At 38.1% G+C, this 22,863-nt stretch overlaps 1 protein-coding gene across 2 annotated transcripts in view; it reads right to left on the minus strand.

The window, feature by feature from the left end:
• Positions 1–22,863, minus strand: part of SPAG9 (sperm associated antigen 9) — a 137,521-nt gene that overhangs the window by 88,096 nt on the left and 26,562 nt on the right. The window contains exons 1-2 of one of the 2 annotated variants that reach the window (XM_039227647.1): positions 12,421–12,496; positions 4,811–4,891 (exon numbers count right to left, since the gene is read on the minus strand). Coding sequence is in view for 1 of the 2 variants with exons in the window: in XM_039227648.1 (XP_039083579.1) it covers positions 12,421–12,541 (121 nt within the window). In the remaining variant the exon portion in view is untranslated. Of the gene's footprint in view, positions 1–4,810; positions 4,892–12,420; positions 12,542–22,863 lie in introns of those variants that run through there. The other variant, XM_039227648.1, reaches the window with a different exon arrangement.

The following is a 22,863-nucleotide window of genomic DNA, read 5'->3' on the forward strand; positions in this document are numbered from 1 at the left end:
TTTTTCTTAGCATACATCATACAAAAAAGGGCATTTACCACATGCAAACGACATTTGGTTACACATGACTTGTCCCTTAGCTTGTTTGTTATTTTTATTAATCAACTTTGGGTTTTTTTAAACCTTTTTTGGAAACTTTATTATTTTTAATGTTTACTTATCTATTTTAGAGAGGAGAGGGAGGGATAGAGAAAATCTGAGCAGGCTCTGCACTGTCAGCACAGAGACCAACATAGGGCTCCACAAACCGCAAGACCAGGACCCAAGCTAAAATTAAGACTCAAAGATGCTTAACTGAGTGAGCCACCCAGGAGCCCCTCAACTTTTTAGGTTCATGGCAAAACTGGGCAGAAAGTATACAATGTCCATATACCCCTCCCCCCAACATCCCTCCTCACTACCCACATCCTGCACAAGGGTGGTATGTTTGTTACAGCCCGTGAACCTACACTGACATCATTATCACCCAAAGCCTGTATGTAATGTACATTAGGATTCACTCTTGGTGTTGAATATTCTATTCTATAGATTTGGACAACTAGATGACATGTAACCACCTCTAGTTTCATACATAAGTTTAACTGTCTTAAAATTCCTATGCTCCACCTATTCATTCCTCTCCCTTAACCTTGGCAACCACTGATCTTTTTTACTGTCTGCATAGTTTTTCCTTTTCCAGAATCCTCACAGAGCTTAGAATCACATAGTATGTAGCCTTTTCACATTGGCTTCTCTCATTCTGTAATACATTATTTGGGGTTCCTCTGTATCTTTTCATGGCTTGATTGCTCATTTCTTCTCTTTTTAATTTATTTTATTTTATTTTTTAATTTTATATTTATTTTGAGAGAGAGACAGAGAGGGGCTCCTGGATGGCTCAGTCATTTAAATGTCTGCCTTCAGCTCAGGTCATGATCTCACATTCATGGGTTCAAGCCCCACATCAGGCTCTCCGCTGTCAGCACAGAGCCTGCTTCAGATCCTCTGTCCCCATCTCTCTCAGCCCCTGCCCCACTCACACTCTCTTTCTCTCTCTTAAAAATAAATTAATAAATTTAAAAAAAAAAAAAAAAAAAAAGGAGAGCAACAGAGAAATCCCAAGTAGACTCTGTGTTGTCAGCAAGGAGCCCGATGCAGGGCTTGAACCCACGAATCACGAGATCATGACCTGAGCCGAAATCAAGAGTCAGATGCTTAACTGACTGAGCCACCCAGGCACCCCCCACACCTCGAGATTTAAAATAAAAACAGACAAATTATCTCATGGTTAAAATGTCTGCATAAATTAGATTTAAACCTGCAGAAATGATAATCAGCTTCTCTAGCCTAAGTATTATCCATTTTCATCTTCCTCTCTACTCCAGTATGAGAATAAACTAGAGCCTATTTACCTCAGTCTATTTACTTGAGGTTCTTAAATTATTTACTTCTGTATCCTATTACGATTAAACAGAAAACTTAAATTTGTTACTTGACATCATTATATCCAGAATGTATCATAGATAGCTAATTATATAAATCAAAACAAAACACCAATACATTAAATTATCCACTTTCTCACTTAAGAACTCAGAACTAAACAAGCCAGGATACCAACAAGAATCCCAAGGGATATCTTCCCAAAGGGGCTGTTCATTATACTCAACTCTGCAAAACTACATAGGCTTTCAGATGGCCAAGTTAGAGTTTGGGTTTGTTTTTGTTTTGTTTTTTTCTGGTTCTGAGACTAGCAGATATACAGGCAATTAAGAGGCAGGGGGAAAGGGGAGTGGTCCACAAAGGCAGGTCCCTATAATGGAATATCATTCAGCCCTAAAGTGGAATGAAGTACTACTGATACAAGCTACAACATGAGAACCTCATGCTAGGGGAAAGAAGCCAGTTACAAAAGACCACATCCATGTGATCCCACTTACATGAAATGTCCAGAATAGCCAAATCCATAGAAACAGAAAACAGATTAGTAGCTGCCAGGGGCTGGGGGTGGCAGGGCATGAGGGAGTAAGTGCCATAGGTACGGGTTTCTATGCAGAGTGGTGAAAGTGATGTGGAATTAAGATGCTTGCAGTGGCCGTACAAAACCACTGATTTGTCCCTCTTAAAAAGGTGGATTGAGGAGTATGTGAATTTTTTTAATTTTAATTAGGCTCCACACCCAACATGGGGCTTGAACTCAAGACCTTGAGATTAAGAGTTACATGCTCCACCGATTGAGTCAGCCAGACACCTTGTGAACTATATTGTTTTTAAAGTGATGAGATGTGGGGCGCTGGGTGGTTCAGTTGGTTAAGTGTTAGACTTCGGCTCAGGTCATGATCTCATGGTTCATGGGTTCGAGCCCCGCATCGGGCTCTGTGCTGACAGCTAGCTCAGAGCCTGGAGCCTGCTTCAGATTCTGTGTCTCCCTCTCTCTCTGACCTTCCCCTGCCTGCTCAGGCTGTCTCTCTCTCTCTCTCTCAAAAATAAATAAAACGTTAAAAAAATTAAAAATGAAATAAGTGACGAGATGTCATTCAAAACCTATTCCTAACACAAGCAGCAGAAAATTACATCATAATTGAGTAGTAACCTATTTTTTAAAGGAAAAGACAGGAAGTCAAATGATAAAAGAACAAAAGAAAATCTCAACACTTAGTAAATGTTTGGTGAATAAATATATTTATTTATAATAAATATATATAAAAATAAATATGCAGTGAAAAGTCTTAAAGTAATAATAAAAATTAAGCCAGAATAACACTGAAGTTATTTAAAAGTCAGATTTTTAGGGCACCTGGGAGACTCAGTCAGTTAAGGGCCTGACTTCAGGGCAGGTCATGACCTTATGGTTCATGAGATTAAGCCCCGCATCAGGCTCTGTGCTGACAGCTCAGAGCTTGGAGCCTGCTTTGGGTTCTGTGTCTTCCTCTCTCTGTCCCACCTCCACTTGTGTTTTCGTTCTCTCTCTCTCAGAAATAATAAATGAGGGGCGCCTGGGTGGCTTAGTCGGTTAAGCGTCCGACTTTTGCTTAGGTCATGATCTCACGGTTCGTGGGTTCGAGCCCCGCGTCGGGCTCTGTGCTGACTGCCAGCTCAGAGCCTGGAGCCTGTTTCAGTCTGTGACTCCCTCTCTCTCTGACCCTCCCCTGCTCACGCTCTCTCTCTCTCTAGAAATAAATTAAAAAAAAAAAACCTTAAAAAAAAAAAAGAAATAATAAATGAATAAACTTTTAAAAAATCAGATTATATAAAAGCACAAATTATAAATGTTTTATTTTCATTAAAATTTGCTGTCTTTTCTTCCTCAGATAAATCACAAGTGGAAAGAATAGGCAGATGATCACTAAGATTAGGTACATTCACCTCAACTCTTGAGCAAAATCAGGCACTACCTCTTAAAGCTCTTAAACTAAGACAAAGACTGGCCAGATATTAACCAAAGCAATTTCCACTATCTCTCAGACACAATGCCTGAGGGCATGCCCCCCCGCCTCCACAGTTGGCTCCTGACTGAGTTATAGCCCCTGAAGTAGAAGCAAATGCTGGTGTGCATCACTCCTAAGGCCCGGTCCAGAAGAAACCTTCCACACATAACTGTCCGTTCCCTTTCCCCTCTCCTCTACCTTCCTACAGGGGAGTATGAAGAACTTGGAAGCCAGAAGCTGGAAAGAGCCTGCCTCTCCACTGGAAACATCTGTTTTAAACTTCACATGAACAAGAAATAACATGTAATATTTGAGTCATTACATATGTATTGCAGTTTGGTTGCTACAGCAACTACAGTTACTTTAACTCCTATATTAGCTTATAAATAAGCATTAAATCTAAATCCTCTTAAAAGACATTGTAAATCATCAAGGGTATGTTACTCCACGGTGATTTTAAACAGTTTATGAATTAGTTCTTTTGGATGATTTTCTGAATGCTTTTCTAAAGGTGATGATTTTCTCTAACCTAAAACCTCCAGCAAGTACCTTGGTAGAAACTATCTATGACTGTATTTCATATTTTCTTTATCTCTACTGTGATTCAAAATATTAGTATTATCTTTTTAGGTATAGGAGTTAACCACCAAGATCGAGTAATACAAATTCAGAACCTCTCACTCTTCTGAAAATACTTAAAATACTCAGCACAACATAGTCAATGGGCTCCGTTTTCTCAAGGCCTAAGCCATATGAGATAGAATGGTGTTTAACAGAGAAGTACTTTTAAAAATGCTAGGAAGAACCATCTCTTCAAAGTCCTAAATGCCAGTAAATAACTAGAAAAGGGAAGTAGAATGGACCGGGAAAAGCAGGAAAGAAAGGCCCGACTGGGCAAGGATGGATGGCAGACACCCCTGAAAGTACCATAAAGTTAACCTCTATCTGGTATTGTTGCATTATATCTGATGTATAGCAAAAGATCATTTCTTGCTTAATAGTTCCCATGTGTACCCAAATGTAAAAACTACCCCAGGAAACATCCTAAAGCTTTGTCATTTTATTCATCCACCTAGCCACAACCTGAGATTAACTGGAAATAAACAAGATTCTGCTCATCCTTTGTACCCTAAAACAACAAACTAATATGCCATGTTTTTAAAAACTGGTAATATTCTGAAGAACAAATAAATCAAATGAATGAGGGCATCTAAAAAGAAATGGGGGGAGAGGACAAGAAAATAGAAGAATCAAAAGACTAATCCAAAAATGTCCCCTTTTAATAGCTAAGAGAGACAATTCAGCCTCATTTTGAATGCTCTTTCTATCCATCTTTCCAAAGAGCAAGACGACATGATTAAGGCAGGAAGAGCCGCCTGCTCTGCCTGCTCAAAATCAGAGCTTACCTCCTTAGATTGATGGCCTTTGCCAAGTTTGGAACACCTTCCATCTCTGTTGTCTTCTGCCCCATCAGACTGCTGATAGGCCTATGGGGGGAAGAAAGAGAAACAGACCTGCTAGAATGCCGTATCCAACTCATTATTTGCCTTCTCAAAAGGAATCATCAGTTCTTACTATTCACGGAAGGCAGATAATCCAATGGTTATTTGGCCTCAAAAGATTGGCAATCGTCTTACAGAAGCCTTTCCTTGAATACTTGAGCATCGAAAGTCTCAACAGGTAAACAAGAATCAAATGCTGACTTAAGAGAAAACAAATCTCAAACAACCACATCAAAACGGTAATAGCAGCCTCTCCTCTGCCAACAACATCCTACACCAACTTCTCTAAAGTTCAAAAGATTTTCAGACAGATAGATGTTATTAATCAATGACAACGTGAAATGCTAAAGCATTCTCACGAATTGATGATTCTATCCTAAAACCAGAGTAAAATAACTGCAAAGAATCTCCATGGAAGAGATCTGACCTAGCCTCTGTCTTGAAGATGTTACCTAACCCATCCACGTCAGAAAGGTGGCTACTCTACTACCTATGGTCTCTGGGTAGGAGGAGTCCATGCTTTCCCCTAGTGCATGGTCCAACATATCACCTCCATGGTTAAGAAATACTTCATGATCAACCGAAACCAACAAATATATTTTCTCTAATTTAATCTTCCAAAATTACAGAACAACTTGGTATCTTCTTTACCAATCCCTTGATATGTTTGAAGCAATCAAATCATTTTTTATTCTGTTCTCTAAGCTAAATCACCGTAAATCCCCTTACCCTTAGTCATAAAATTAATTTTTCTCTGAAACTCTAGTTCTAGATATTAGTTATAAACTATAACCTTAAGGTTCTCAATCGACACTAGACTACAGAAATGAGAGTCCAAATACAGACAGTGAAACATAAAACTGATCTGAAGACCATGCAGGATATCACTTAATGAAGGAGAAGTAATAAAATGCTAGTGTTTGCATTGATTATCCTGTGCTTCATTTTCTACTTTCCCTCTCAGATATAGGCTCTTAAAAAAGAAATTCTTGTATAAAGTTCGTTAAATATATAGATAATATGGCGAAGAATTAGATTCAAGTTAAATGGACTTAAAAGGTAGCTATTTAAAATATTTTTTAATTTTTTATTTTTTATTGGGGGAGGGGAACAGAGGGAGAAAGAGAGAATCTTAAGCAGGCTCCAAGCTCTGCGTGGAGCCTGACGTGGGGCTCAATCTCATAACTCTGGGATCATGTGACCTGAGTCGAAATCAAATTGGGACTTTCAACTAACTGAGTCATTCAAGTGCCCCAAAAGGAACTTTAAAAAAAACAAACAAAAAAAACCCAACCCACTTTATATTTCATTTTGTCTTTTTTTTTTTTTTTGTAAAGTTTTTTTATTTTTGAGAAAGAGAGAAAATCCCAAACAGGCTCCACACTAGGGACCCGGGGCTCTATCTCATGAACCATGAGATCATGACCTGAGCTGAGACCAAGAGTCAGACACTTAAGCAACTGAGCCACCCAGGCACTTCTTATTTTGTCATTTTTTAAAAATCAGTAGATATGAAACTCCTGAAGCTGCCTTATTAAAAATACACTTTCAACAAAAATACAAATCATTAGTTTTCTACTTTAATCATTCTAAAAACAATGCAGAAGAGACTGCCTAATGACAAGAAAAAAATTAAAATGTAAAAAGTGACTTATTACAATATTATTCAAATTCACAGCGCATTAACATTTATTGCCAATCACAAAGCACAGGAAAGGGGCTGATAAATCCTTTTCTTAACCTGTATTTTTTCTAAGTGATCTGAAAAACAGTGACAGAAAATATTTAGACTCTTCCAACTATTAACTGGTATGAATCTATACCTGGTAACTTAAAAATGGTTTCTTTTTCTTCTGTGTTGTGAAAATTCTCAACTGATCAACCACATTAACAGACAGAATGTGCTTATAAATAATCCTCAAACTGGAAGGCTGCCCTAATCCCTTCATTCCTTTAAAATAAGAAAATATGTATGTTAATGATTACAATATTGCCCCATGCTTTCCACCTCATAATATGCCAATGCTTATGAAGTGTTTTCCTTCCAACAATAATATATGTTTCAAGTTATTTGAAGGTATTTTATTAGACTATGATCTTGATACCAAATTAAAAAAACAAATGAATGTTATATGGCAGGGGGTGGTGGAAAGAGAAAAAGGTCAGAATAAAGCTCTACCACAAATGTTATCAATTGTCAAAAATCATTTTTCCATTTAAATAAAAAAAATGGATTTTCACTCAAAGGAAGGAAGACCAGATTCAGAGAATAGTTCCCAAGTAGCTTAAAATCACTACCATCATCAACAATTCAAGGGAAAGTCACCTGTTCTAAATTCAAGGAGCTTAATGGAAACAGAATTTCCCCAAGAGAGAATCAAACAATAAATGATTCTGTATCAAGTCTGTGTGTTAATATGTTCCAGATAATGAGTCACATTCATAAGTTATGAGGAAAGAAATGAAATACGCTACTAAACCTTACTTCTCCAATTCTGTTCCTATTAAAAATGACCAAACACTATTATACACCAAGAACCACTAAAATATGCATCTTCCTTGCCCGGCTTCCTTAAATATATTCTAAGAAAATTACCAAAAGATGAAAAAAATCTATAGGTTTGAAAAAATATTCACTCCAATGATTCACTACACTGGAAAAAATGTCCCACAAACCTACAGAGGTTTGTTTGTTTTGATTTACCTATATTCATTTTTACCCTGATTCATTCCTTCATTCCACAAAGGATTTGAGATGGCGTACAAGAATATATAACAATTCATTATAAGTGTGTAAAATATAGATCAAAAAGAAAGCAATTTAAATATGCCAACCAGGTAAGGCCCAACAAGCCAGACCCTACAGCTGCACATCAGAGTTTGTTCTGAGTTTCAAGAAGCCAAGGTAAAAAAAAAAACGAAGTGGCCATTAAATAATTCTTACTAGAGTAAAGGAGAAAACATAGTTCTCCATAGAAAACAAAGAATCGATAAGAGATGGCAGAACTTCTGGATGATGAGTGTAGGCAGACATTTAAAAAAGAATAAAGATTTTATAAGAAAAACATGATAGAGTTAAGGAAAAGAAAAAAAGTTGTATGTATACTCTAACTGAAGTGATATAAAAACATAGTATAGTATATAGTATATATTGAGTTCTTTGACTGCAATGACCATATTATACTCAATATAGAAAAGAACTAATGAATATAAAGTATTTTGTGATGAAGACCCCATCATGCCACATCTTAAATAGCAAGGCTGATTATAGTTGTCAAAACCAACAGGACTTTTTCAACCCACAATTTCATTTTCCCACTCCATATATGTTTCTGATTCTTCCTTAAGGCTCCGAAGACATTAGCTACAAAGAAGCATTACTGTTACTCCCAGATACAAAATCATATAGTACAGCATTTTAAAAAATGCTTTACTCATGTTGGAAAAACCAAAAACAGATCCTACATAGTTCAAATTTTGAAAAGAGAGCAACTAGAAATCCCCAAACTTAAGACCACAAAACTGTTACAAAATTTTTATAGACTCAACTTCTTAACATTATGAAATCATACCACAACCTGAGAGATTCCATGCTATCAAAAGCTGTAACATTTGTCCCTTAATTCAGTTCCTATTTCTTGACGTTTTCTTGCTATTCAAATAGCAAGTAACTCCAACCAAAATTTCCCCTTTTAATATAGGAAGTAGTCTTCAAAGCAGAACTTGGGACTTTCATTGTGGCTACTTTTTAAAGAGGATATGTGTCCTAAAACATACTAATCAGAAGTTGACAGAGAGCCTTTTAAATTAAGGACTCTTAACATACAAATGTAAACATGGAAATCAGGCATGATACTGTTACTATATTGCATTCAAAAAATGGTACTAAACAGAAAAATTGCACCCATCCCTCCTCTATTATAAATATTATCATGTGGCCTTAAATAAGTGTTTATTACAGATGTTAGGAACACAAAAAAGACATTCAAAACATTTTAAAAGTTTAGGACAATACAAATAGATGTTGCATTACAGTAACTAACAAAAATCACGATTTATTCTTTCAAAACACTGACAGATTTAAGATTAAGTGTCCTGGATATTCTGTTGCCTATCACACAAAAAAGAATTCATAACTCTTTTACATACACCGGTTTATATCTGTTTTCATCTTTTTTTAAAAGTTTATTTATTTTGAGAGAGAGAGCATGAGTGAGGTGGGAGCAGAGAGAGACAGAAAGAGAGAATCCCAAGCAGGCTCCACACCATCAGTGCAGAGCCCAATGGAGGGCTCAATCTTGCAAACCATGAGATCATGACCTGAGCCAATGTCAAGAGCCGGATGTTTAACTGACTGAGCCACCCAGGTACCTGTTTTCATTTTGTAAAAAACATATTCCGAGTCCTGGTTTTCCAAAAACGTAGGGCACTGGTGATACTTAAAGATTATCTCCTGTCAGAGACATAGGCCAAAGCCTACAAACTTTAAGTTATAAAATGAATAAATTTTTAGGATCTCATGTATCACATGGTGATTTATAGTTAATAATATTGCAATGTGCACTTGGATTTTTAAGAGATTAAATCTTAAGCATTCTCACCATAAAAATAAAAATGTTTTAAAAACCCATGATTCTCAGGTGATGGATGTGTTAATTTGATGGTGGGAATCCTTTTGCAATGTATACGTATATCAAGTCATCACATTGTACATTTGAAATATATACCATTTTGTCAATTATACCTCAGTAAATCAGGGAGGGCAAAAATAAATAAATAAAAAGATTACCTCTTACCACCACTTTTTTTAAAAATAAGGGGTTTTGACTCATTTAGAGATTGGAGGGAGAGAAAACCTAAGAGAATAAAATGAAAAGACAATCAAACCATTTTCACCCCCTAACTTTTTTTCAAATACCTAAGTGTGGTAAAATAAAGCCTTGGAAGAACATTTTAATATACACTTAGATTTCATCTTATGCCCAGTTAAAGCTTAAAGAAAAAAAAAAAAAAACAGAAGGAAGAGAGAAGAGAAAGCTATCAGATGGAAAAGAGAAAAAGACTCCAAGGTATCAAAGGAAAAGGGCAGAAGCATTAACAAAAGACAACTCATCAGAGCCTCAGCTCATAGGACAAGAGATTTAGTGTTACCAGCTTTATGAATCTGAATGGTCAATTTTGACTAACCACAGTTGTTAAGTTCTTTGTAACTATTAGTTAGACACCAAGATTTATTCCAAAATAGGATAGCAAACTCCCAAGGGGAGAAATTCTTGATGGGATATTATATTAGTAACAAAATAAAGTTTCCAGATCAACTTTAGCTCAAAGACCACATCTACTTGAAGAATTTCCTCATCCCTTGCCTGGAGAATTAGCAATTATTTTTTAAATGATACGTTATTTTTTTAATTACTTTAAATTAGGATGGAAAACTCTAGTAATCAGTACTTCTCAGAGAGAACTGAGAAGAAAGATACCACCCAGCATGATAATTTCAAGAGTTGGGTATGACTGACTCACTGGACTGGATAACAAATCTTAATTAAGAGACTATTTTGTTTATATTTACTAGAAAGGAACAGGAAGCAGGTTTTTGACATTTTAGTAATAAAAGGAATAAAGTGTATGTGAAAAAAATTAGTAATTTATTCCATGTAAGTACTTTTGTGAAAAAAGTAGCAGTGTCTCCTCTGAATGCAAGAAAGATGCTTTAAGGTAATTCTTCCTATAATATCTCCCTTATCATCGGAACAGATTACTTAATGTATAAAAGGATTCTTTCTAGATAAGAAGTTCCTTTCTAGGTCTTCACCCAAAATTTGGTACTCTTCAGGAATCAAGAGGAAAATACAGTAAGTAGAACAATGAAGTTCATTCTGTCAACTGTGCCTTCTTCAGTCTGGTTCTAAAATATGATATAATATCTGATATGAAAACACAATCAAGTTATAATTAAAATATCTCCAATAGCTAATTTTTCATCTTCTTTAAATAGAAAGTGCTCAACTCTTGAAATGTACCAAAAGCTTGCAACTGCCACAAGACTGTTTGTCTAGAGAAGTGGTACTCAGCAATGCGATTCCAGTAATATTATTTGTTAGCTCTCTAAGACCTTATATTTCTGAATAATCTATTCTATTCCAATCCATTCCATTTTTTTCTATTCTAAGTAGGCTCTACATACAATGTGGGGCTTGAACTCACAACCCTAAGATCAAGAGTTAAACACTCTGAGCCAGTCAGGCACCCACCCCCCTTAAATTTCTATAGTAGAATCACAGAAGTCATTCAATATATTCAATGTGAACAAAGGAAAAATAGAAGCTTCTATGTATCTACAAGCCTAAAAGTACAAAGACAAAACACATGGCTCATTCTGTCTCACTGTAATTGGCTTCTGTTACCAAACATCCACTGGCTCCCTTCTATGACATCTGCTTAAATAGCCATGTCAGTTCTCCTTGAATTCTACAATGATTGAACTCCAGATTCCAAGTGATTCAAGAGTTAGCTCTATTAGGCCATTCCAGAATGCTAGAGGGAGCAGTCAGTTATCACACTCCAGGCCTGGTAGTCAGTGAAGGTTATCCACCACGAATTCCTGTCCTTGACACCAGGTGTCACTATGTAGCCTTAAAGGTTGATGTATGAAGAACTGCGGGCCACCTCTCACTCCCAAAGATTCTGGAAGTTTACAGAGCTGGGAGGGAAAACTGGAGAGCTCCTCTGTGGGCCCAAATCAAACACGAAAATAGGCCATGAAGTTTCTCCCCATTTCTTTTTCTAATTTTGACTTAATTAGGTCCACTTTCATTAGCCAAAAAGAGAAATCATCCTTGGAGTTTGAAACAAGTTATTTTTAAATCAAAACTAAGATGAAATTGTACCTAAAAATGAAATAATTCTGAAAAATGATGTTCCATTCCTCTGAACTCCCTCAGTTTTCCACTAGAAAAAGAGAACTCAATAATTTTTTTTTTTTTTTTAAGTAAACTCTGTGCCCAAAGTGGGCTTTGAACTCATGACCCCGAGATCAAGAGTCACATGCTCTACCAACTAGGTCAGCCAGGTGCCTCTAGAAGTCAGTAATTCTATTACACACACTTCAGAGCTAGAGTTTTTGTCACATTTTTAAATTTCAAAGCAATACAGAAAGCAATGGGACTTTTGTGCAACTGATCAAAATCAGAAGAAATGATCCACAGGCACACATACATCAGAATCCTGCATAATGGATATAGTATAATGATAACTACAAACAAAGGCTCAAAGCTAAATTGAAGCAGAGAGTCTTAAACATATCTTTGATTTAGTCATTTCTGCAGACATCAGTATCATGTGAAAACGTGAACAAAGAAGGACTCGGCCTAGCTTCCAGGTCTCACTCTTCAGCCTCGGATGACATTTCCAAGCACATACCTGGAACACCAGTCAAATGTCAAGACGAGCCACAGCACTATTAGAGCCCACTCTTTAATGTGAAACTGTAGAGAAGAAGTACTTTTACTTACTCTGGTCAGCATAGTTTTTTGCTTTGAGTTCAAGTTGTCTTGTTTGAGATTCTAAAGATTCCACTCGGGTCTGTAAATCCTTTTTTTCCTGTTCTTGAGAGTCTTCAAACTCAATGAATTTCTAATAGAAAAAGAAAAGTATTATTTTCATTAGAGAAATGAACATTTTTTAACATTATCCACTCCTGTGTCTCTTGGTATCAAGAATCACAATTAGGCATTAACTACTCAGAAAGATCTCAGAATCAGGAACTTAGGTTGAGTTTTAGTTTCTCTATAAAAACATCCAAATATAGAAGGAAAAAGATGACAAAATAGTTCATGAAATGCTTCCACTTCATAGAATAGGCATTCCAAAGAAAATACATATGTCTTCCTCTAAATTTATGAATTCTTTAGTATATTTGCATATTCATCTGAGTTAAAGACAATTTTTTACATATTGTTGTACAGAACATGTACAACAAATGGAGAACTAAAGAATGATGACGTGTCAATAAATATTTGTTCAACAATAGTTTGATTAATGATTCTAGATTACCTGAACTATGGAGTTTAAATTACTGAGAAAAAGAGCACTTATTAGAAATAACTTCACCAATAAAATTCAATTTACTGAAACTGTTCTCATCAAGAAGATTATCACTATATCTCAGACATCATCTTAATCGTTCTATCAGTATCATTTGACATCTGATCACTCACTCCTTAAAACTTTTTTTTTTTTTTTTTTTTAATTTGGTTTCCAGGACTTTGTTTTCCTTCTACTTTACTGGCTGTTCCTTCTTGGTCTTCTCTGTTGGTTCTTCCTGTTCTCCCCAATTTCTTAACATTCCCAAGCCCAGTCCCTGGACAACTTTTTCTCTTCATTGTTTACTCTTATTCCCTGATGACCTCATCCAGTTCCATGGCTAACTATACTAACTATATGCTGACAACCTCCAAATTTCAAGTCCAGTCCCTAGGCTAGACCTCAATTCCAGGTTTGCATGTCCAACTGCCTACTGAATAACTTCATCTGAATGTCTAATAAGCATCTTAACCTTAACAAGTCAAAGCTTGCTTGTCTTGGTCTTACCTAGTTCATTTAATCACTGTGGTCAATTGCTCAGACTCAAAACTTGAGTGAGCTTTGATTCTTCTCTTTCTCTTTCACCTCATATCCAATCCATTAGCAAATCTACTTTCAGATCCAACTACTTTTCATCATCTCCACCATCATCTATTGCCTGGATTAATGCCACAGCAACTGCCTCATAACTAATGTCCTTACTTCCACCGTTGCCCCTACAATGCATTCTCAACACAGAAGTTAGACTGAACCTCTAAAAAGCAAGTCAGATGGGGCGCCTGGCTGGCTCAGTTGGTAGAGCATGCAACTCTTGATCTCAGGGTCTCCAGTTCAAGCCCCATGTTGGGTGTAGAGACTACTCAAACAAATAACTAAATACTTAAATATATATACAAAAGTCAGATCAGTTTACTCCTCTGCTTGGGGTGCCTGGGTGGCTCCATCAGTTAATCTGTTTCAGATTCTGTCTCCTCTCTGCCCCTTTCCTGTCACACGGTCTCTGTCTCTCTCAAAAATAAATAAATATTTTTTTAAAAAGTTTACTCCTCTGCTCAAAATCCTCAGATTACTTACATTCTCCCAATGTCCTTAACATAGCCTCCCAGGACCAACACAATCTACCATACCCTTACTTTTTGACATCACCCTCTTCTACTCTCCTCTCCCCACCCCACCTCCCTCACATTCTCTAATAGAAACTTCCCTGAAGAACCTTTGCACTTGCTACCTACAGCCTAGAATTCTCTTCCTCCACATATCCAATTGGCTTGTTCCCTCCTCACCTCCTTAACATCTTTGTTTAAATGTTACCTCCTTGGGGCACCTGGGTGGCTCAGTCGGTTAAGCTTCCAACTTCAGCTCAGATCATGATCTCACAGTTGGTGAGTTCGAGCCCCACTTTGAGCAACATGCTGAATGCTCAGAGCCATTTCTGTGAGCTCAGAGCTTCGGTTTCTGTGTCTCCCTCTCTCCCTTTCCCTCCCCTGCTCATGTTCTCTATCTTTCCCAAAAATAAATAAAATTTAAAAAATAAATAAATGTCATCTTCTAAGATTTTCCATGTGGTATTTAAAACTGCAGTACACACTCCCTACCTTCCTCTCAGCTTTGCTTCTCTCCAGCACTTACTCTCAACTAACATACCATAAATTTCAGTAATTATCTCATTTATTATCTGCTTTGCCTCACTGGAATGTAGACTCCATGAGGGGAGGGATTTTTGTTTTCTTTGCAGCTGTACTCCCTGTATAAACAATGATCATGGCTCAAATATTTGTTAAAGTAATAAATGAATAAACAAAATTGTAAAAACTTTCAGAGTAAAAAACTGAAGCCCATATAGAAAAATGTATAGTTCGCAAGAAAACTTAAGATATCACTAAATACATCCTAGTTTTAATATGAAATTTCTTGTGCATTACTTATCTGATCTGAAACTTTTCAGTCAATACAGTGGGCACTGGTTTTTGTCTGCACACACTGCCCTCCTTTGTCACTCCTTTTCAGTTTCATGCTAATTCTATTCAGTCCGTACACTTCGATTGGTGATGACTCCATCTCCCTAGAGTTTGGCATATGACTTGAGCCAGACAGGTCATTCTTCTCCAGGATGCCTGCCAGTTATTAGAAAGAATACTACCTCTCGTCCTCTGGATCGCCAACTCTGAGAATTTATCAGCAGGCTTAAGCTGCTGAGGGATATCTTTTTTCCCAAAATATGGAAAGAACAAGCCTGAGAAATATAGCCAATAATAAAGGAAAACAAAGAGAAAGGAGGAATAAAATCCTCATCAATGGTACTATTTGAGTCCTAGATTCAGTAGTTCTTGGAGCCAGCATTTTCCAGTCGTTTTCATTTTTCCTGCTACATAAACTGATGCATTCCTATTTTACATAAGCTTGGTTGAGATGGTTTCTATCACAAGAAACTGGAAGAATCCTAATACAGTCATCTACTTTCCTTCAAGAGCCATTTGATTTCCTTATATTGGATAACGTTTTCCTGATCTTTGGAAGCTTGAAACCTACAAGCTCGGGAACATTGGTTCTTAATCATTCAGAGGTCCACAGACCCATCCGTGAACCATGTTTCCCCAGAAAAACTGCCTGCACCCAACCCGAATTCTGCCCATTTTTCCCTGGGAATCAGGGATCCTTTGAGTCCTTCCATAAAGCACACATTTAGCACCCATGCCCTATACATTTCTATGAACATATTCCATATTTGTGAGGCTTCTGGAAAGCCTCACACAGCCACTGTTTGCTTCTCCAGAACACTAATCTAAAGATGACCCTAAGTAGAAGGGATAAAGATTATATTAAATTAAATGTAAGAAAAGAAGCAACTGGACAAATCATTCATTTATTCATTTATTCATTCAAAAAATGTCTCCTAGGGGCACCTGGCTCTTTGTCTCGGCTCCGGTCATGATCTCATAGTTGGTGGGACCATCCCCATGTCACGCTCTGTGCTGACAGCTCGGAGCCTGGACCTTGCTTCCGATTCTGTTTCCATCTCTCTGTGTCCCTCCCCTGCTCACATTCTGTCTTTCTCTCAATAATAAATTTTAAAACATTAAGGGGCGCCTGGGTAGCTCAGTCGGTTAAGCATCCGATTTCCGCTCAGGGCATGATCTCATGGTTCGTGGGTTCGAGCCCCGCCTCGGGCTCTGTGCTGACAGCTCAGAGCCTGGAGCCTGCTTCAGATTCTGTGTCTTCCTCTCTCTCTGACCATCCCCCGCTCACGCTGTCTATTCTCTCTCTAACACAAATAAATAAAAACATTAAAAATTTTTTTTAATTTAAAAACATTAAAATTAAAAAAAAAAAAATCCTCCTATTTACTCTGTGCTGGGCACATGGAACATGGAGCACCACCCCATCCCGGCCTCCTGACAGCATTCAGTGGCTACAAATTGAATGCAAACAGAAGATATAATGGTTATGTTGAACAGAAAGCAGCAGCTATATAACAGGATGTTGGTGATGAAGTCTGTATAAATTATTTCAACATTTTTCCAGGGGATATAAGCAAAGACTAAGAATTAATAAGAAAATGTAATTATTTTCTGGCCTGCTTTGAATATGATGCTCCCTGGACTAGCTGAACTGCTATATCTGGGTTAAGTAAGCAGAAAATTTAGGCTTCTTTTATGCTATGGATAAAATGTTGTTTTAATTTTTTAAAAATGTTTTTATTTATTTTTGAGAGAGAGAGACGGTGTGAGCAGGGGAGGGTCCGAGAGAGAGGGAGTCACAGAATCCGAAGACAGGCTCCAGGTTCTGAGCTAGATGTCAGCACAGAGCTCGACAGGGGGCTTGAACTCACAAACCGTGAGATCACAACCGGAGCCAAAGTCGGATGCCTAACCGACTGAGCCACCCAGGCGCCCCATAAAATGCTGCTTTAAAGAACATATAGTAGATGTTTACCAAGTAACATTTAAAATGATGTGCTACTGAACTTCTAACTAAAATCTTTACCACTAACAGACTGGTAGTTGCCAGGGGCAGGGGATGGAAGTAGGGGGAAATTGTGAAGGTGGTCAAAGGGCACAAACTTCAGTTATAAGATGAGTAAGTTCTGGGGACGTAATGTACAGAATGGTGATTATAGATAACAACACCACTAAACTATACATTTGGAAGCCGCTAAAAGGAGACTTTTTTAAGTTCTCACCACAAAAACAAAAACAAATTATGTGACATGATGTTAACTAACCTTACTTGTGGTAATCATTTTGCAACATATTCATGTATCAAATCATTATAGGGGATTGGTGGCTCAGTGGGTTGGGCATCTAGCCTTTCGTTTAGGCTCAGGTCATGATCTCACGTTTGGTGGGATCGAGCACCGTTTCAGGCTCTGCTCTGACAGCCTGGAATCCGGCATAGGATTCTCTCTCTCTCTCTGCTGCTCCCCCGCTCACACTTGCTGTCTCTCTCAAAATAAATTACCATTTTAAAAAAATCATTATACTGTGCACCTTAAACTCTCATGTTATGCACCAATCATTTCTCAATAAAGCTGGGGAAAAAAAGCTTTACCACTATTCTGCCTATTCAGAACTCCTGACAGAAGAAACATGAACACACAGCTTCATGTCTGCTTTGTTTCCTAGCGACCCAGCTTGGCTACAGAAGGGCATGAATAATCCATAACTGTTTAGCAGTCACCGCACTACTATCTGCTTACTCTACAAGCATTACTGAGACCTACCTAGCTGATTCACGTTTCAGTACTGTTCACATTTTATTATGAATTCTGAGGCTTTATATCTGTATCACCTCAAGTAAACATGGCAAAAGAAAAAGAGATTCCACACCCCCCCACCCACCCCACCCACCCCACCCACCCCCCCACCACCCCCCGCCAATGACATGAGTTCTTGGACTGGCAGGGCTGCTATTTATCTCCAAATGTAAATCTCTTGTTTTTGCAGTTTCCCTTCACAGGAAGGGACTGGAAATAATGAAAATATTCCAAAGCAAATACATAACGCCAGGCCTTTCCTTCGAGCAAATTAAAACAGATAAACTTAGAGACTACAAAACAAACTGCCATCTCTCACAAGGGTGTATTTGGTTTGTTTTTGCCCCCTTCTCTTATTCTAAACAGCAGATCTTAAGTTTTTTGGAAACATGAACTCTTTTGAGGATCTGTTCCTCAGGAGCATAAATATGTGAATGATAAAACTGCATTCAAATTTAGTACATCCTCAAGGTCTACAAGAAATCAAGAATGATTTTCTACCATTTATAAAAAGGGTGTATTACATCTTGGTTTGGAGATGTACAGCTGCCACCCTCATTTAAAATACTAATGATGGGGGAGAGGCGCCTGGTGGCTCAGTCGGTCCGACTTCGGCTAGGGCCATAATCTCACGGTTTATGAGTTCGAGGCCTGCATCAGGTTCTCTGCTGTCAGTGCCAAGCCCACTGTCTCCCTTATCTCACAGTATATGGGTTCAGGCCCCACATCAGGCTCTGTGCTGACAACTCAGTGCCTGGCCTGCTTCAGATTCTGTGTCTCCCTCTCTCTCCGCCCTTCTCCTGTACGTGCGCTCTCTCTCTCTCTCTCTCTCTCTCTCTCTCAAAAATAAACATTATAAACAAGCAAACAAACAAATCTGATTAAAAATTGAAAAAAAAGAGAAGTGTAAAATGGGGGACTAACTTGCTATGCAGACCTTCCTAAGACATTTAAGCTTTGACCTAAAATATAAATAAAAGCTCATCAAGCAAAGAGAGGCTGAAAGAAACCAAGGACATCCAGAGTGGCCAAGCTTAGAGACAAGTTAGAAGGGATGGCTGGCGATGAGGCTGGAAAATTCGGGACCAAATCCTACAGGACCTTGCAGAATACTAGATCATATCAGAGACACTGAACTCCACTCCTACTTTGGAAAGCTCAATCTGAGACCATGTGGGAAGTGCAATGGAGGGAGCTGAGGGAGTCATGAGGGGAACCAGAGTATGTAAAGGGAAAGAGACCAAAGGTCACCACGGTAGTCCAAATGAGAGAGGATTATGAACAGTGGCAGGGAGAATGGAGAGGAGGATGAATTCAAGATTATTTGCTGGAAGTAAAATATACAGAATTGGTGACTGAATGAATGTAAGGGAGAAGACAGAGGGGAAAAAATCAGGAAAGAAGACAGATTTCTGGTTTAACCAATGGTGGAACTGGTGGTATTGCTTATCTGGGATAAACAAAACTATAATAGCCAAATTATGGAAACAGTCCAACTGTCCAACAATTGAAGAACAGATAAAGAAGATGTGATGTGTGTGTGCACGCGCGCGCGCACACACACACACACACACACATACACACACAAACAATGGAATAGTACTCAGCCATAAAAAAGAATGAAATCTTGCCATTTACAACAACATGGGTAGAGCTAAAGAATACAACGCTAAGTGAAGTAAGTCAGAGAAAGACACGTATCATATGATTTTACTCGTATGTGGAATTTAAGAAACAAAATGAGCAAAGGGCAAAAAAAAAAAAAAAAGAAAGAAAAGAGAGAGAGAGAGAAGCAAACCAAGAAACAGGCTTGGTAACACTTGTGATGAGCACTGGGTGATGTATGGAAGTGTCTAATCACTATATTGTACACCTGAAACTAATATTATATTGTATTGTTAACTCGCTAACTGGAATTTAAGTAAAAACTAAACAACAACAACAAAACAATGGGGAGGTAGGTAAAAGTAATACAATTGATTTTTTTGTTTAATGTTTATTTCTGAGACAGGCAGAGCACGAGTGGGGGAGGGGCAGAAAAAGAGGGAGACACAGAATCTGAAGCAGGCTCCAGGTTCCAACCTGTCACCACAGAGCCTGACTTGGGGCCTGAAGTCACGAACCTCGAGATCATGATTTGAGCCAAAGTCAGATGCTTAACTGACTAAGCCACCCAGGGTCCCCTAAAATTGATTTTTAATATTAATGCAACTGCACATATAGAATTTTTATTTGTAAATAAGTTATCTCATTATATGGAGTGTAACTAGTACAGCCCACCTGCAGGTTAGCAATATGGATCACAGGCGTTCAAGAATGTATGAGAGGGTGGGGCCCCTGGGTGACTCAGTTGCTTAAGTGTCTGACTTCGACTCAGGTCATGATCTTGTGGTTCTTGAGTTCAAGTCCCACTTTAGGCTCTTTGCTGACAGCTCAGATCCTGGAGCCTGCTTCAGATTCTGTGTCTCCCTCTCTCTCTGCCCCCTGCCTACCCCACTCATGCTCTGTTTTCTCCGTCTCTCAAAAATGAATAAAATTTTAAAAAAAATTTTTTAAAGAATGTCTGAGAAAGGTGTTGTTTTTCTTATATTCTTTAAGGACTTTGTTATATGCGGTATGATCCTAAATTTACAAACTGGAGGAATAAATAAGCAAAAGAAAAGATTTGGAGGCATATATTAAAATGCTCATAGTGGCTAGTTAGCAGTGCTGGGATTAAGGGTGATTTTATCTTTTTTAATAGCCCTTATCCTTAAGTAGTCTAAAATTGTTTTGTTGGTTGGGATTTTTTCTGACAATAACTATGTATTATTTACATATTTTAAAAGAATAAAGGAAAGGGGGGAAATGCATACTGAAGGCCTACACCTCTTCAATGGTAGTGAAGCCAAACATGAACCTTCAGTGGCATTTCAGGTTAGAAAAGGTTGCCATATTAAACATTAATATTACCATTTAACTTTCCAAAAATGATTATGGGTGCTTTTCTAAATGCAGTTAATCAAAATCATACTCGGAAATAGGATAGTGAGAGAGGAAAATCAATGTGAAGGGATAATTCCACTTTAATTATATACAATTCATGCTATAAGCCATGACATTACATTAGATCTGTTGAAGTCGAAAGCTAAAATACAGGATGGTGTACGTCAGCACTAAGAGGAGCATGGATCCATCTCAAAAAGGCTCCAGAAAGACTGTACAAAATAGATTCATTTTGTAGATGTCATTCATTCCTATAAAGGTACTTACAACAGCATTCTCTACACAACCAGATTTCATCAACCAAAATTTGCATGTAATGCCGTACTTTTAGAGGACTTGAGGCTTTACCCCACCCAGGGACATTTTGAAGGAGGTGGTGGGGAAAGTAAATGCATGCTCAAAAACAAAGTAAAAGAATGCTCAAAAGAAGCCTCTGGGCAGGGTGCCTGGGTGGCTCACCTGGTTAAGCAACTTTGGCTCAGGTGATGATCTCACACTTTGTGGGTTCAAGCTCTGTGTCGGGCTCTGTGCGGACAGCTCAGAGCCTGGAGCCTCCTTCGGATTCTGTGTCTCCCTCTCTCTCTGCCCCCTCCCCTGCTCGCACTCTGTCTCTCTCTCTCTCAAAAATAAACAAATATTTATATATATAATTTCAAAAATAGAAGCCTGTGGGCATTCATAATTGGTTAAATGTGACTTCACTTCTTTCCAGTGAAATAACTTTAAGAAGCTGGTCACCCTTGACTACATTTAGCAAATGATGGGGTTAGAGCAGTATCAACATCAAGGCAGGACAGGGCCAGGTTTTCAAATTACAAAAGCATCCAACCCTGGAAAATTCTAGCTACTCCCCTCCAGCACAGGAGTTGGTCGGACCCACTCAGGTATGCTGCTGCGGAGTACACCTCCCTCCTTACCGCTTTTTGTCTCCCTCTTTATGTCCTCTGTCACCAACACGCTTTTTATAAAAAGTGTTGGCTGGGGAGTGTAAGAGCCCATGCACACATGCTTTTCTTAGCATCTATGACAAATCCCTCTTCACTAGATCCCCTTTTCCCCTCTCAACTACTTATCAGCCAACAACACTGCCAGAACTGCAGACAGAACTCTCCTGGGAGCAACTAGACACTGTTTAAAAAAAAAAAAAAAAGGCTCCATAGACAATACAGACTTATGTCAGGATCTACAAAGAATAAGCTTTGTGATGAAGCAAAATGGTTTCAAGTCCAGATGGCCTATAGGGGCTGTTTTGCCCCACTGTTGTGGAGAAAAAACAAATGAATACTTTGAAAAGCCAAGCTCATGAAGTTTAAAAAAAAAAAAAAACCCTAGAGACTGTTCCTAATTGGAGTAAAGATTCAAGAGCCAAAAAAAGAAAAGCCCTTTAAATTAGTAACTTTGCCTACAGTAGCAATCTAAAAAATAATGCTACCAAATAAAAGGCTAACTTATTAATCCTAAGTATCCCCACATTTACCCTGCAGTTAGGGAATAAAATATTCCATTACATTAAGTAATTATTGTTAAATTCAGTTAAGTTGTTAATAATTGTTTTTCAATGTAGTATCTGTTAAGAAATAAAGAAGATAGACCATATTTTCTTAAAGGTGTTTATTTATATAAGTAAACTCTATACCCAACATAGAGCATCATGATCCCAAGATCAAGAGTTGTACGTTCTTCTGCCTGAGCCAGCCACACGCCCCAGGACGACAGACCATATAAAGCAACGCTCAAAGGATGTGATGAGACCAATCCAAAATTTGGAGAATTTTCAAATACAAATAGTTTAATTTCTTCAAAACTCAATAGCAAGGGGGGAAAATGGAGAACTGTTACATATTAAGAGAAACTTAAGAGATATTAAACCAAATGTAAATATGTAAGCCTTCTTATTTGATCCAGATTAAAACAACCATCTAGGGGGGCGCCTGGGTGGCTTAGTCGGTTAAGCGTCCGACTTTCGCTTAGGTCATGATCTCGCGGTTCGTGGGTTCGGGCCCCGCGTCGGGCTCTGTGCTGACTGCCAGCTCAGAGCCTGGAGCCTGTTTCAGTCTGTGACTCCCTCTCTCTCTGACCCTCCCCTGCTCACGCTGTCTCTCTCTCTAGAAATAAATAAAAACCTTAAAAAAAT

This window comes from Hyaena hyaena, unplaced genomic scaffold (genome assembly GCF_003009895.1).
Source record: "Hyaena hyaena isolate Hyena2069 unplaced genomic scaffold, ASM300989v1 scaffold_29, whole genome shotgun sequence".
NCBI classification, from domain to species: domain Eukaryota; kingdom Metazoa; phylum Chordata; class Mammalia; order Carnivora; family Hyaenidae; genus Hyaena; species Hyaena hyaena.